The 16,851-nt window shown below is 40.7% G+C and overlaps 1 protein-coding gene across 1 annotated transcript in view; it reads right to left on the bottom strand.

The window, feature by feature from the left end:
• Window positions 1-1,281: 1,281 nt before the first annotated feature.
• IL7R (interleukin 7 receptor) overlaps window positions 1,282-16,851 on the bottom strand; it is a 34,319-nt gene continuing 18,749 nt past the window's right edge. Inside the window, exons 5-10 of the mRNA XM_026016729.2 lie at window positions 14,192-14,349; window positions 9,527-9,684; window positions 7,143-7,305; window positions 6,146-6,239; window positions 5,222-5,297; window positions 1,282-4,835 (exon numbers count right to left, since the gene is read on the bottom strand). Of these exons, the coding sequence (XP_025872514.2) occupies window positions 4,335-4,835; window positions 5,222-5,297; window positions 6,146-6,239; window positions 7,143-7,305; window positions 9,527-9,684; window positions 14,192-14,349 (1,150 nt within the window). The 3' untranslated portion in view covers window positions 1,282-4,334. The remainder of the gene's footprint in view (window positions 4,836-5,221; window positions 5,298-6,145; window positions 6,240-7,142; window positions 7,306-9,526; window positions 9,685-14,191; window positions 14,350-16,851) is intronic.

Raw genomic sequence — 16,851 nt, forward strand, 5'->3', positions numbered from 1 at the left:
CTTTAAAAAGTTAGGCACTTACACTTAGATTTAGTTTTTTGTGTCTGAAAGTCCTTATCCATCTTAAAGAAAACAAAACTAGGGAGAAGAGATGATGTGTTGCAGTGTGCTTTAGCAAAGAAAGACAATGTGAAACCACGGTCAACAGCCCACAACCCAGAGGAGTGGCTTTGGCCTTGTTACAAATGAGTGGTGAAAGAATGTATAGGCAGATGTTTTTAACAAAAATAAAATGTTCCAGGCAGATATGTATTATTTTTTATGAAAGTGCCCTATGTCTGACTTTCAGGAACAATCAGCACCCTGCTGTTCTCAATGGTGGTGGACAAGGAGACATCACCTTTTGTATGTGTAACTCCCCGAATGTCCTGTGTTCTCACAAATCCGTGACTTTGAGCACACTGTTTCCTTTGCCAAGAAATGTCCTCCACACTCCTTTATCTGGCACATTCCTGCTTACTCTGCACTGCTACATCAAAGTGCGATCTCCTTCACATTACCTCTTCTGGTCTTCTATAAATTTTTTCCCCCAGCCAGCAGCAGAAGCTCATTCATATGTTTGGGGACCACCCCACGCTATGAGACACAGCCTCTTACTGTAGGAGATGCGACCGCCAGCTATGTTCTTGTCTGCTCCCCATCGCTTGAGTGCAGGCACCCCAGCTAGGCATAGTTATACCGAACCACAGGCTCCAGCCCCTCCTTTAAACCGGTGGCCAGTGACGTGACGCTGCCAGACATAGCTACCAAATCTGCTCTGGGGTTGGTGGTGGCCGTGGAGGAGGCCGATTTCAGTTCCTGGGGGTGCCAGTGGTAGAGATAAGGGGTGGCTGTGGGAACTCCATGTTTGGTTCTCTGACCCTCTCAGATATCTGGGAGGACTCTAGTAGCCTTTATTAAATTCCCTTTCAGCTCTGAACAGCCTAAATTTGTTTCTATTGCTTCAGCTGAGAATCCTGATGACACTTTGCCTTAAAGGCTGTGATATGACACTGTCACTGTTCCTATGTGTCTCTGTCCCCCGGTGACTGTAAGCTGGAAACAATGAATCTCATCTCTGTAACTCCTATAGCTAGCACAGGACAAAGTAGTGCAAAGCAGATACTCAACAAATTGCTGTTAATTCTTTAATTTGTGAATTCACTACTCAATGGATGAGTGCGTTTCCCATGAACATCCAAATATAAAATAACAGCAAATGACACCAGAATACTCTCAGTGGCTAAGGAGAACGGTGGCCCATTTTGTCCCTATTCCTCACAGAAGACAAGTACAAGCACAGAAAATTCCATAGCATTTAATTAAATATGAGATGATCACACACATTGGATACTTATACACTTAGCAGCTCTGCAAAATGTTTGTAATGCACATGGGAGGTACAAATCAGAGACCCTTCACTGTAGTGAACGATGGAGAGTTTTTAAAATAACCCCAAAGAAAAACCACTGAGCTGACAAATGCCATCTGATCTGTACCATTCCAGTTGTCTTACCACATGTTCTCATCACCTTCCTGGCCAGCTCTGTCTTGTAGCCCTTCCAGAAGTGCTATGAAAACACAAGTATGCACATCTGAAATAGCTTACACTTGGCTTTTCTGAAGCAAGTTTCCATGGAAACCAGAATGACAGGAGAGGCAAAGGCTAGTGGAAAATCAGGCGAATAAGCCAGGGCTCCCTAGATCCAGCCAGGACTGTTTAATCGACCAAATGAGCTGCCTGCTTAGCAGTTTTCATTTCATGCTATATAGAACTAGCAGTTTCCATCTCTGACTTAGGCATGGTCTCTCACCAGCTTTTCTTTCTTCATGAAATCCAAAAGGAGGTCGGTCAGAACAAACTTGTAATCTGACATTATACGTTGTCCCTGAGTAGAACATCACGCGTTAGCAGCAGTTCCGATTATAAGAGTATAATACACGGACTTTAAATCCCTCCAGTAACAGACAGACATTCACACATGAAATTCAAGTGATAATCTGTGCCCAACAATCCCGAAACACGGGATTTTTGAGCTAGAGTCTTCCTCAAGACTTACCCCCTCATTTTTTTGAGAGACTGTCTACTGTTACAGGGAAATAAACTTAATGCCTTCCAGTCCTGACTTCACACTTAAGGCTGAGTAACTTATTTGTCCTCTCTGTGCCCAATTTTTTCCATAAACGAAAGCTAACAATGACACAGTTCATAGGACCTCTGTGGATAAGGTACAGGACCAGGTTGGCATGAGGTTTCCTATGATAACCTCCTCTTTGAGACCCGGTTCCCATTTCTACAAAAGGTAAAGAACACACGTCCGGCTGGTGGAAAGGTCTTCTGCTGCTGACACACCAGGCCGATTCTGCTTTTCCTCTGGGTAGACGTGTATCCCTTTTCTGGCATCTTCCCTGATTGTCTTCAACAGGGCACTTGGAAATGCCTCTATTATAGCACTTTGTGTTACTATGGTCATTTGTTTATGAAGCTGCCACCCTCATTAGATTTTCTACTTTATGAGGCCCCCAACTTTATTTGTCTTATGCACCCAACCCTGCGGTTGGTATGTGGGAGGCTTTCCATAAATACTTGTCAAGGAAAAAAAAAAGGGATAATGCTTATGGAAATGCTTTGAAAATCACAAAAGCACTAAGCAAATCTAAAAGAATGTGAGATTATATTCATCACTATTGATTCAGAGAAAAGGATTTGGAAAATACATTGCCCGACAAAGAATAAATGATCTTATCATTAGACCTCTAAGCCAACAGATAAGATCTGTTCTACAAAATCTAAAACCCCCTTCACAGATATCACAAAACAAAACAAACAAGAAAATTAAAAACACTTCACCCCCCCCCCAACAAACTAAAAACAGAACAAAAAGATACAAAATATCAACAACAACAACAACAGCGATAAACTCCTGAACAAAACAAAACCCAACCCCGGACCTGTGCCCTTCATGTCTTCCTGTGCCTTGGCTGCCCTGTGTGGTTCTGCATGTACCCAGGGGCGGGCGGCCTGCGGTAGAGGCCTCGGCTGCACTGTCCCCGGTTGCAATTGCTCAGCTATCTTGACTTGGTTCTTGGTTTGAGATAGTCACTAGGAATTCACCTAGACCAAGAAATACAAGAGGATGCATGTCAAATCTTCCGTATCTTTAAGAACATGGCCATAGTCAGCTCACTCACTGCATGTGCATGTAGGTCTTCTCCCCGAAGCTTGTGGCCACATCCATGGCCATCACACTCAGGACGGTTTGTAGACACATTTGGGTTGGGGCAATGTCTACACACATAGAAAGGTTATTTTGGGCTCATTGCTCAAATGCACCTGCGTCCAGAGCTGGCAATAGTCTCTTCTATTATCGATGGATGTAGCTGGGTGGTGGTAGCAAGAGAACCATACTCTTGATAACTAACTAGAAATTCTGGGCTTCTCCTTTTTCAGGAAAACAAAATCAAATGGGATTTGGTGAGTTTTTCTTGCCTTCTTCAGTTTTCATAGATGTGGCTGGCCATGGTAGTTTGCACACTGTGTGACCCCTTCTTTCTCTTAGCCTTTTTTAGTTTGGTGGTCATATCTCTGTGTGTCTGGGACACTCCTGGCTTATGCTGCTTGTCCTGGAGTATGTATAACTTCCCTTTTCATTTTCAAAAGCTGCCCAGTTTGGACAATAAATTCTATAGTCATCTCATTTTTTTTTTTTTGTCATCTCATTTGTTAATAGTGAGGTCTGGCGCTTGAGAATGGGACCGTCCCTAGTCAAGATGAAGGCACATGGCTCAGTTGGTGGCATCAGGTGGGTGGGGCACAGTTAGACTCCTGGCCATCAAACGAAGCTGAGTGGGGACAAAATGGACAAGTTACTTAACACCTCTAAGCGTCAGTTTCATCATCTATTAATGGAGAGAATAATAATAATAATAACAACAATTGTGCCAATGCCCCAGGATTACCGTGAGGATGCAGAGAGACAAGCTGTAGAGAGCATAGAACACACGGTGAGTCCTAATAATGGTAGCTATCATCCCTGTTCTACTTCCTTCTGTCTTCCCTTGCCCTCTTCCTGCCTTCTGTTCCCCACTTTCCTCTCCTCCACCCTTTCACTCTTTCCTGCTTTTTTTCCTTTCTGAAATAATGGAATAATTTGGGTTGTCTGAAGCAGAGTGCTCCTGCCTCAAGCCAGATGCCCCTGGGTTGGGGAGGAGTGGTCCAAGCTATGTTTGAGAATCCTCTAGATTATACGGAGTGCTTGCATTAATTTCATTTTCTTTGTGCTGCAAGGGAGAGTAGGTAAGGGCCCTGTCATCTTTGTCAGTCATCATGGCTCCAGTCCTGCACTTCTGTCAATTCACTGGTTTTGGTAGAAGCTGGACATGGTGACATATGCTTCTTCCTGACTTGATCCCAGGGAAGAGAGCACAGGCTGTCCCTGGGCAGCTGGGTTCGGTATCAGGATTCCTGATTGGAAAGGAAATGGAGTGGGCACCGTGCCGCTTGTAGTTCCAGGGCCAAGCAGTAGACCCTGGTACACATGGGGCCCATTCTTGCCACCTTCCCTGCAGTCTGCAGACCTGGAAGAGGGGAGTGCAAGGGCCTCACACATACTGACATTCCCGGCCAGGCAACCAAAAGGTGGATCTCCTCTGAAAGTTTTTGGGGTGATGACTGCATGCTCAGATGGCCAAGTAGGGCTCTGCAAGCCCCCTCCAAGCCTCTGCTTTTCAGACTCGTCTAGCTGTGGAGAAGTGTCTTGCAGAAAGCTTTCTGCTTCATCTCTAGCTTGAATGCCATCCACCTTATGAATCTGGCAGTCCAGGAAACTTTCAGGATTGAAACTCACATTCAAATTCTGCACCAAAAAAGAGAAAAGGCATTGAGAGTGCTCCAAAGAGACACACCAGCAAAGGTTCACGTTAGGGAAGGAAGTGAAGAACTTTCTGACAGGGGTTTATCAGAGAATGTTGGAGAATTACCCACATGTTCTAGTTGACTCTGCCAGAGTCTGAATGATACTGGCCCTGCCCTCCGGCCCTGGGGAAGCCTGGGAGACTTCTGAGGCTTGTATCTCATTTAGTTGCCCCTCTAGGGAGCTCCAGCCAGGATCTCATGAGGGACCCTAGTCATGGGATGCACAAAAGACCAAAACCTGTGGTTCAGCTCTTTCCTATCCTGCACTACCATTGTTGGCTACTGGGATGCCCCCAGCATTGTGATAGAAGCCCCAGAAGCACTCACCTTTTTTGGTTTTTTACACAGTTGTTCCAGAGTCTTCTTATGATCAGGAAGACTGGGCCACACCATAGGCTTAATTCTGAAAGAAGAGGACATTGAGAGAGAGGAAATGAATGGTCTTTCCACTCATTCTGAGCCAAAAATCAGAAGAGCACATTTCTAGTCTTGGCTCTGCCACAACTAGGGGGTGACCTTGGACAAGTGATTTGCCTTCCCTGGGCCTCGGATGTCCTATCAATTCACTGAGGGATCACTGTCCATGATCTCTATGAACACCTCTGGGAGAGATCGCCGGAGACGAGGAACAGTGAGGTTTGGCAATGGCTTAGCTATGAAACCAACATTTGCCCTATTCATCTCCTCCTGATAGAGGTGTTGTCAACTTATTCCTTCTCTCTAGTAGCAGCAACTCTTCTGCTCTGATTTTGGTGGAAGTGAGGGATATTTTCTAAATCACGTGAGGAAATTGCTTTAAGGTGTCTCTTTTCAAATTGGAATATACCTGTGTTGTGGGCATCTTCCTAGAACATTAATAACTTGATGGTACATGTCAAGAACATCATTTTTAGCATGAAGCAAGCATGGATCTGTCATGGGGTAGAATGCAAAAGTCCCATGAATCCATGTGCTGAAATTCAAGACTTCAAATACATTCTGCATTTTTCCTGGGTATCCCAGCTGTCCAGGCATTCTGGAAGCTTGATTACTATTCCTTTAGGATAAAAAGTTTGCCCTATATCCATTTACATATTTTCACCCATTAGGAAATTGTGAAAATTCACCAGTGTTTAGGGTGGGGAGGAATATGGGCACTGTAATTCCTGAAATGCCTTATTCTTCTTTGTAGTTTTCACATCAATAAATAGGGTTAGAGCTCCAACTCTCTGGGACCCCCTGTAACTAGCGTCCTGATTACTTAAAGCTCACCTTTTTTTCCATAACGCAAAGGCCAAGATGACCATCAGAGCCACAGAGAAGAAACTCAGGATGCTAATAGTTAGTAAAACAGGATCCATCCGCCCTGGAACGGCAAGGACAGAACTTGGTGAGCAATCATGAACCATGCAGGAGGGGAGGCTTTCAGGGTGCTTTGAGTTTGTTTAGTGACTTAGGACAATTTTATTATTTCTTCAAAGTTGCTCTCCAGTGAACAGGATGACGTACCAGCCTTATGCACTAGGAATTTTGGCTTCAGTAAGTGGCACTGAATTGGGTGACCGGGTCTAGAACATCTGTCACTTGAGATACAAAGGTGACCAGGCATCAAAGAGCAGCAGTCTCTCCCGAACTCCCACCACCAAGAGAAGGAGGCCCAGTAGGGGACTGGTGAAGCGGAGGCTCCAGGCTGCAGGCTCAGCAATTCCCAGTCTGAGAAAGGGAGGCTGGGATGACAGAATGGTCCCCTCATACCTCAAAGAGAGGGTATAGGTGCCATGTTTTGGTTCCTCGGGGGCCTGCCTGAGCCATGTTCTTTGGTTCTCTGACCATTCTCCTACACCACATGGATATCTTTGTTACTCTGAGAAAGGAGCCATGGAAGAGCAGCACTCGCCTGCCCGTCTTCCATCACCAAAGGTGTTCCCTGGAGGGGCTTTACAGAGACCAGCCATTGGGATTCCATTCTTAATTGGTAGAGTGGGGGTAGTAGGTAGGGCTTTTGTTCAGAATTAGTAGCAGTTCCCAAGAGCAGCTGGGTCAGTAGAGTCACTGATGCTACCAGAAGGGTCATTTGATCAATGACCAAGGGCCCTGTTCCACCACTTCCTTGTTCCTCACCAAAGGGGCAAAGATGGCAAGTCATTCTCCAAAGACAGCATAAGGATGCCCTCGGAGGAGTCCTAACTTGTGGGTTCATTTCACTTCTCTGCCTCTGACTCTTACTCACACACTTTGACACGCGAAGCACTCTGTGGTCACTTCCCACCTGTGATCTCTGGAGTTCTAAAGTGGAAGCTTGGACTCCATTCACTCCAGAAGCCTTGGAAATAGTTGGCGTTAGGGATGGACCGGACTTTAATCTCATACATTGCATCAGGTTGTAGCTTTCTCTGTAGGAGTGTCAGCTTTGTACTGGATAAGTTCACACACTAAAGAGCAAAACGTGGCATTACATTTTTAGGATTGAAAAAGAAGTGCTGCCCAGATCCCTCAAATCATTTCATATTGAATGCCCTTGGTCATATGGGTACTCTCATTAAGAAAGGAGTCATGAAGTGTGAGCTTCTAAATGATGCTACCAGTGGCCAAGGAGGGCAACAGTACCATGGTTCTTTGTTCAGGTGAGCTGGACTCTCCCACTCCAGGAGATTATAAATCACTCCCAGGCTCTCACCTTCCTTTCTACACTTCAGTTTTCTCCTCCATTTCACCCCTTTCACATTCCAACGGGAAATAAAAGGGAATAGTAAGGTTAGTGAGCAGGAATAATTTCTCTCTAGAAAGATCCCATTCTACATTGCAGATAGCAATATAGAGGCTACAGCACCTTCAAAAATGTGTATTATCCTTAAGGGAAAAAAAGCATCTTTAAGTTTGAGGAGTAAAAAGTTAATATTCCATTGTTATGTACATTTTTAACAATGGAATGACTTATTCAATTATTAGTTTTCATATATTTATTGAATTTATGTATTTATTTTATGAGACATTTCCAAGTTTCTTAATTTTTCTGTTGTTACTTTTATCCTTTCCTTAATGATTTATAAGACCTTTTTATAGATGAAAGATATTAACCATCTGTCCTTGTATGTGTGGCAATTTAATCCTAATTTCTAATTTGCCTTATGACTTTATTATGTATGCTGACATTTATAAGCCTTTATTTTTATGTAGTCACATGTAGCCATCTTTTTTTTATAATAAATTTATTTTTTATTGGTGTTCAATTGGTGTTCAATTTACCAACATACAGAATAACACCCAGTGCTCATCCCGTCAAGTGCCCTCCTCAGTGCCCGTCACCCATTCACCCCCACCCCCCGCCCTCCTCCCCTTCCACCAGCCCTAGTTTGTTTCCCAGAGTTAGGAGTCTTTATGTTCTGTCTCCCTTTCTGATATTTCTTTTTTCTTTTTTCTTTTTTTTTACTGCTTTTATGCTTAGAATATTCTTCTTCATTTCAAGATTATATAGACATTTACATATATTTTTCTACCTTTTTTAGAGTTTCACTTTTAAATAATTTCCTTACATTATTTTTTTTATATGGAGCAAGTTAGGCATTTAACTTAGTTTATTTCCACAAGCAGTAAACTGACTGTCCTGATACCATTTTAAAAATCCTTCTCTCCACTATAGTTGCTCTTTCACTGGTGCAATTTTCAGATGAAGACTCAGGAGGGCAGGATCAAACTAACCTAGTTTTTGTGGTGGGTGGGTAGAAAGAGGGAGAGGCTGTTTGGGACAGACATTACATATAATCTAAGTACTGTAGAGAAGCATGCTCTGAACAGAGAAGGCTAATCCTGGCTTGAGCAAAGAGATCAGTATGGATGAGTAGATACTCTTTTCACCTTGAGAAGAAGTCATCATCTGGTTTTTGCTCATGTGGTACAAAAAAAGAACAGAAGATAAGCCAGTAGGCTCAGAGGAACCTGAAAAATCTGGGATAATACTCTACTTTTCTTCCCATCTTTTCCCCAAGACAGATTTCAGGGACAGCCAGACCATTCCAATGACAGGACTCATGGAGTCTAAATAATACTCCAGATTATGATACAAATGAAGGTTGTTACTTCAAGGATGAAGAACTCAGGTTTTTAGAAAAAAAAAAAAAAAGAACATGAAGAAAAATATTCCATCTACCTCCATACTTTAAGCTGCTTCCACAACTCCCATGAACCAAATTCCCCCTATGACTTGTTCATGGTTTTTGCCTGATTTGCCTGTGAGAGTTGTGTACTTTTTGAGACCCCCCAAATAAAGAGGATTTCTTTGGTCTTAATCTATACTGTGAGTTCAACAACCTAATTTAGAGACATTATAAAGACAAAACATAGAGCAAGAAAAAACATGAGAGCTAGAATGGGATGGCCCAGGGAAGATCTAGGTTTTGTGAAACCTGAAACTTTTATACTTTGCGGAGCTTCTCTCAGTAAAGGGTATATTTTGAACACAGAATTGCTAGGGGCCCTCCCCAGGTAAATGTACCTCTGGAACAATAAAATTTGTGACATTAAGAAGTTTTTATTTTAGAGTTTTATGTAAATATTTTATAATTTTATGTATTTTATATAAATTTATTTATTAAGTATATTTTTACATACATCTTTATGAATGTTATAATGGATAAAGGTCATTAATCTACATACCATCCAGTCATTTTCATTTTTTTCTTGGCGATAGGCTACCTCATGCACTAATTCTTTCACATACTTCTTTTGTAAGTGAGATGTGTTAAATGTCACCAGAAAGTCATTCGCTCCCTCTCGATAGACGACTCTTAAGTCAAAAGGAGCCTCAGGTTTAACTAGAAAGGAAAAAGAAAGGATGTCAGTCAATAGGGCAGTGAAGAATATAATTATACTTTTTAAAGTTCATCTATTCTGAAAAATCACATTCTTTTTCTGGGTCAGTAACTGGGCAGCAGTTCAGAAAACCATTTCTTCTTCTTCCTGGTTCAAAGCCTGAGTACACTTTCCAGCCCCTCTGGCTGTGGGTGTGTGGCCTTGTGAGCAGTGTGGGTGGAAGTGATGTGTACCACCTCCCATCCTGGCTCAGAAACCTTACGTGTATGACCCTATGCTTATTCCCTTTCCACCACTTGGAGTCACATGTTGAAGACAGTGGAACCCCAAGATGAAAGAACTCTGAATGTTGCTTGGAGGAGCACCACCCACAGATAAGAAATAACCATTTTGGCCCTCATGTGAGCAAGAAATAAACTTACTGTGTTTGAGACATCATATGTTTTAGGGCTTATTTGTTAGAGCAGTTAGTGCTAATTCTACACTAAAACACATTCTCTTTGCCTTTTAAATACTAGAGAACTTGCTACTAACTAGGAGTATGTAAACTTTGAACCCTCCAATGAAATCGGGTTGTAAGGTGGGAGCCTTGTACCTCACCTCAGCTATGCAGAAGTTGAGGGTCTGCATCCTGGCCCTAAGCTCATAGCTTCCAGTGTGACTTCAGTCTAGTACATAATAGTTTTAAATTCTTTTCTTGTCTCTGCCTTCTGCCTGCCTGTCATGTAAAGTTCTTCTTAAGATCCCATGCACCGAGTATAAAATGCTATTGGAAGGAGATAGGTTTTATTTCAGGCAGAAATCAACCCTGAGAGAGGTACTAAATTCCTTGAAAAGCGTGCATGTCAGGCAGCCTCCCTATCATCGACCAGGGGCTTTCCTGTCTTGGGTTCTTAGCTGCTTTATCACCAAAGTCTGGGATGTTCATTTTCTAAAGATGGAACAGCCACGTTTTTGCATGGCTGATCTCAGGCAGAGGTGGGGAGCACATAGGCTAAAATCTAATCTAAACCTATTAATGACATTAGTATGTGTTCATCAAATTATTACTCTGTGGACTGAGCTGGATTCTAAGTTATCTGAGTTGGGCTTTAGCCTTGACTTGCCGACCCGGTGAAGTGAATTCATGTGATGGAGTCTGGCTCACTTATTGTAGTCACTTGTTCATAGCAGTAACCGCCTAAGTTTTTCCTGCATTGCCCCAGAGATCCTGAAAAAGAGGAAGTGTCTCCTTCTTCGCCCTTCAATGTCTTGTAAAAGAGGAAGTTTATCCTTTTCTACTCTTAGATGTACTACAGAAAGGGAAGGTGCCCTGGGGGAGCAAGGGGAAAGGGGGTTGGGTGTAGAGAAACAGATCAACAGAGAATCCTGTCAACCCCTCACACCTGCCAAGCCAGTTTCTACCCTTCATTCAAGGGAATAATTGAGATTTACACTCTCAGTGAAATCTCTGACACTGAATTCCTTGCCTCATCCTCATCTCCCAAGGACTTCCGATAATGGAAGAATTAAGTGAAAAACAGACTGATATTGATTATCTACCTACTAAGCACCAAGTGCTTTACTTACACAAGCTTCCACCAACAATCCCTTATTACTACTATACTAATAAGGAAACTGAGTCTTAGAGAGGTTAAGTTCAGGCTCCTATAAAATGGTTTGATAGTATTTAATTCTAATTCTGTCTGATTCTGAGGCTAACTCTTCTTTATTTAGCTTTTGTTTCTGTGCTCCATTATGTCATACTGGCTTGTCCAGGTCTGTCTCTGGCCCAAAGGGTGTCTTTGAGCACATTAGAAGAAGTTGCTCATTCCTCAAGCAAAATTTTTATAAGTTAATTTATTCTGGAAACAGTCTGAACAATTATACAGATTCACCCCACCAAGACAAATGGGAAGTGAGGAAGCTGCCCCTCTAGCTTTATCAGAGGGCCCACACCTGAAGAAGGGGAAGTGAGGGCCAGATGCTTACAGGGGTCTTGGGCTCAATCAGGGGCTTCCAGTTTCAATTCAATTAAATGATAGTTCTGCCAATGAAATGTCACTTAAGTATCAGAAGAAGGTTCTACCAGCGACATGCCTCTACTATCTCTCATCCTGCTTGCTCATGGGCGCTTTCCAAAGCTCCAAGAGGCTCACAGCACTCAGTTCATGGGGCCCCATGCTACCAGGTGTGAACACAACTGCTTTCTTCCTTGGCTCCTCAGATGTGGCTTGTTAGGTTTGCTTCTGCTGGGGCATAGAAAATGGGCCTCTGAGAGCAGTAGGTATGATCTGGGGATTCAGATGGACAGGGTGCTACCTGGAGTATTGAGTATCACTTGCTCACTCTCTAAAATGCCAGGAGTCTGTCAGAGGACTGAGAATTTCTACCCTCTCTACTTGCTCTCAGAGAAGTGAATATATTGAAATTCCAGTGGTAAACCTTTAGATACGGTGCTCTTGTGCAGTGCACCAACTGGCCATCCATCTATGATGGCCGAGTCTACCAATGACAAAACCCAGGTTGTTTGTGTCCCATACTCAGAATTACCTTGTCATCTCCTTCTTAGCACTCACAGAGGTTGTGGCCTATGTTGCTGTGTGTCCAACATGTACAACCCTCTACGCAATGTCTCTTTTTCACTATCCTTGCCTTCTTACAGGATGATTATTCACAGATGGAACTTTTGCTTTTACTCTTTATTTTACCAATTTAGTGAAACAAAGCTGAGATAGACTCAAAGCTTCTCACCACCTTGTCGTCACTAATGGGTACTGCTTTCTTATCTCTAATCTTCTTTTTGGGTGCTGAAGAGGGGGTTGAGAGTGGGCAGAGGGAGTGAGCTATAGTATTTAAAACCAGCAAAAGAATGCATCTCTTCAATCCCTTTGGCCAATATCCCCCCTATGTATATTGTTTCATCTGTAAATATCCATAGGTAGAATAAATATGGGTAGTTATTAATCTATTGCCCTGATGCATTGTGATTGGCTTAGATATTCTCCTATAGCAGTCTCTCTGAGGCTTTGAAAAGAACTTTATTCACCCCAGGGTCATAATCTGTAAGAAATGGGAAAAACTTTCTTGTGTCTATATTCTCAATCTTTCTGATTAACTTTTGATATACTTGCCTAGTAACCAAATGGTGAAATGGTGATTAATATTAACTTATAACCAGGTAATTGAATGGATTTACTAATTTATATTATTATGTATATGGTTATTAAATAGAGCCAAAGGACACAGGTAGATGAGTTTACCAATTAAGATTATAATTTTATTTGAAATATAATTGTTATATCTTTTCTTGGCAGTGTAATATGAATATCCTAGGCCAAATAAGATTGACTATGCTCACTTCTCAATAATAAGTCTCTTAGGAAGAAGTAATTTCATGTGTCAGCTTGGCTAGGCTGTGTGCTCACTTGTTTGGTCAAACACTAGTCTACAGGTATATTTTACATTAACATTTAACTCAGTATACTTTGAGTAAAACAAGATTACTCTCCATAATGTGGTGCTCCTCATGCAATCAGATGAAGGCTTTAAAAGCAAAGACTGAGGGTACTGTGCTGGCTCAGTCAGAAGATCATGCCACTCTTGATCTTCAGGTTATGAGTTCAAGCCCCAAATTGCATGTAGAGATTACTTAAATAAATAAATAAACTTAAAAAAAACAGCAAAGACTGAGATCTCCTGAAAAGATACAATTTTGTTTCAAGATTGCAATATACAAACCCTGCTTGAGGTTCCAGACTGTGGCCTTTCCCTGTGTGATTTGGACTCAAGACTGTGATATCCAGTCTTATCTGAATGCCTACCATTCTGGCTTGCCCTACAGATTTCAGACTTGCCATCCCCCATAATCATGTGAGCAATTCTTTAAAATGAACCTCTTTCATATCTCTATCTACATCTCTATCTATATTCATTCTATCTATTTACCTATCTATCTATCTAACTATCTATCTATCATCTATCACCTATCTATATCTTATATTGGTTCTGTTTGCTCTGGAGAACTCTAATACAGAAGTCATATTTACTTTTCAGAATAACTTGATAATTTAACTAAACACACTCAGAATATGGTGTATATATGGGAAGAAGACTACAAGGAATTCGGGAGAGGGTAAGATGAGGAAGGAAAGGACATATGTTGGTGGATAACAGAGGCCTATCTCCAGCGAGACTTCACACAGATGAACTCTTCCTGTAATTACTATCCTTCATAGCTGAGTTTTTTAATTTTTTATTTATTTTATTTATTTTTTATTTTATTTTTAATTTTTTCATAGCTGAGTTTGAAGACCCTCAGAATTCTCTGATAGTAAGAATTAGTGGCATGTGTTTCACGACTTTGATTTCTTTAACAAATTCCTTCCATTAGGGAATTTGCTCTTCCCTATTGAAATGAAAATAGCTTTCATCATTTGTCTACTTTTAACATGCAGAAAGTCCAGAGATAATCAGTGTCTTCATATATCCCTAAATGGCAAACATACTCCCACATAAAAAACTTCTTACCTATCCGGACTATGTTCAATTTCTTGGAAGTTATATTCTTTCCTTCAAGCTTCACATATATTTCACTGTCTCCAATGAGTAAGAATTTCTTTGTCTTGATGAAATACATCTCTTGCAGTTTATTAAAAGTCAGACATTTTACATTCAAAAGAGCTCCACTGTAGAAACAAAAAGGGAATCTATCTTAATTCAAGTAGGAGTTTCTGTATATAATGGAATAGCATTACATGTACATTTCAGTTGTATGGCTTCAGCTGTGTCCATAGGTATGCGGATGGGTAGGTGCTTGAGAGAGAGGGAGAGAAAGAGAGAGAGAGAATTAAATAATGTGCCTTCTTGCTACCATCATACCTAGTGATAATATATTTAGGCATTAGATGCAACAGTCAAAGCATGTTCATGAAAAAGATGGAAAATTCCTATTTTTAAATAATTGATCATCAAAAAACAAATACTCTATTTAGGTGAGAAGGTAATTGCTCTTTTTGATGTCCTGCAGAAATAAACTGAGGAAATAAAACCTGTAAAGAAATACTGACCCCAAAAAAGTTAAAGAAAATGATACAATATCCAAAGGATTATATACATTAAATTCTAAGGTAATTTTGACTGTACTCCATTTTTACCTCATCAATGGACTTTAAAAGCAATCCTTCTTCCCATGTTTCCTAGCTTAACATGCGACAACAATGCTCTAGAAATTGAGTTTTGTCACTTCTGTGACTTCCTCTTCCCAATTAGGATCAAGCTTTCAGGACACTGAGGAAGAGAGATTATTGCCTATTGTACAACTAACATCAAAAGCTCCCCATTGTGCTATTCAAAATAAAAAGTATAACTTTGAGTTCCAGTAATAGCAGAACAACTTATATCATACTAGCCCTCCAATATATAACTATCATGAACCTTGGACAAGCTATTTTTGAAGATCTATTTAAAAGCTTCAGTAACCAAAAGTATGCCAAAACAAGAGGGAATTTTATCCCTTGGTAAACAGGTGGTTGAGACCCTTGTTTCTGCTTTTTTCTTTTTCTTTGTTCGATGGCATTCCTTGGGTACACTGTGGTAGACATTTAGAATCTGATGGAGAGTCACCATTTTATTGTATTTAGAAGTTAGAGGACTACTTGCATGAATGGATATTTTTAATGGGGAACAGCCTAGAAATGAGGAAGCTATGGGGATGGAAGACACTAGATCTGTATATAAACTATGCTCATGTCATTATGTGTCCTTTTAATTGTCAAGTGAGGAAGAGACTCTAAGGAAACCATGGCAATAAAAAACCAAAGCAATAGCTAGATGGCTGTAGCAAAAACTGAGCTGAGATTTTAGGTGCTGTCTCAAAAGAAAAAAGAATTCGAAGATGAATCCAGTCCTGTTAACCAACTAAAAGAGCTAAAACTAACACTCAGCAGAGGAAGTTAACAGAATGCAGAAAACCTATTAACAATAGTGTCTTTCCTTTTTTTAAAAAAAATATTTATTTATTTATGAGAAACACACAGAGAGAGAAAGGCAGAGACACAGGCAGAGGGAGAAGCACGCGGGGAGCCTGATGTAGGACTCAATCCCAGGACTTCGGACCACATCCTGCGCCAAAGGCAGATGCTCAACCACTGGGCCACCCAGGTGCCCCCCAATAGTGTCTTTCCTATAACCAAAAGCTACTACAATGACTAAAAAAGAAAAATGAGACCCAGAGACAAGACAAAAAGTAGTCAATGTAAACTGACCCTAAAGTAACCAGACATTGGAATTAGCGGAAAAGAACTTTAAAGCAGCTTTTGTAAATATGTTCAAGGGCTAAACAAAGAATATGGCCATAATGACTGAGTAGATGTGTAATGTTAGTGGGGAAGTGTAAACTGTAAAAGATGAAAATACTGTAACTGACAAGTAAATCTAAAATTCGTAAAAATGCACCGACTGTATTGGATGAGCTTAATGGCAGATTGGAAATGGCAGAGAAAAGGGTCAATAAACTTGGAGACAGAGCCCATAGCAAGTTTTCAGTCTGAGATAACAGAAACTCTTAGTGACCTATAGGATGATGTCAAGGGGATAAATAAATATATAATTAGAGTTCCAGAACAAGAAAAGATAAAGCACCTGGATGAAAAAAAATAGATACAAAATAATGGCTCCAAATTTCCCAAATGTAATAAAAATGTCTTTTTTAAGTTTAAGAATCTCAGCCAATCCAAGCATGGAAACCATACCAAGGCACATCACAGTCAAATCACTGGAAAATAAGAGCAAATAGAAAATTTTAAAAGTATCTAGGGAAAAATATCACTTTTGATCAGAAACTATGGGAACCAGAAGACACTGGAATAATATCTTTAAAACTCTGAAAGAGAGAAAGAAAATATGTCCACTTTGAATTCTTATATGCACAAAATATTCTTCAATAATGAAGGCTAAGTGAAGATATTTCTACATAAATAAAAATTGAGATGATTTTTCTATAAACTTCTTTAGACTAGAGGGAAATGATACCACATGGAATTGCAGATCTACAGGAAGCAACTAGGTGTACCAGAAATGGTATACTTTGGTAAATGTTAAAGACGTATATTTCCTTCCTTTAAATTCTTTAAAGATAACTGATTGCTTAAAACAAATATTACAACATTACTGTCGCACTTATAGTGTAT

This window comes from Vulpes vulpes, chromosome 4, assembly GCF_048418805.1.
Source record: "Vulpes vulpes isolate BD-2025 chromosome 4, VulVul3, whole genome shotgun sequence".
In the NCBI taxonomy this organism is placed as follows: domain Eukaryota; kingdom Metazoa; phylum Chordata; class Mammalia; order Carnivora; family Canidae; genus Vulpes; species Vulpes vulpes.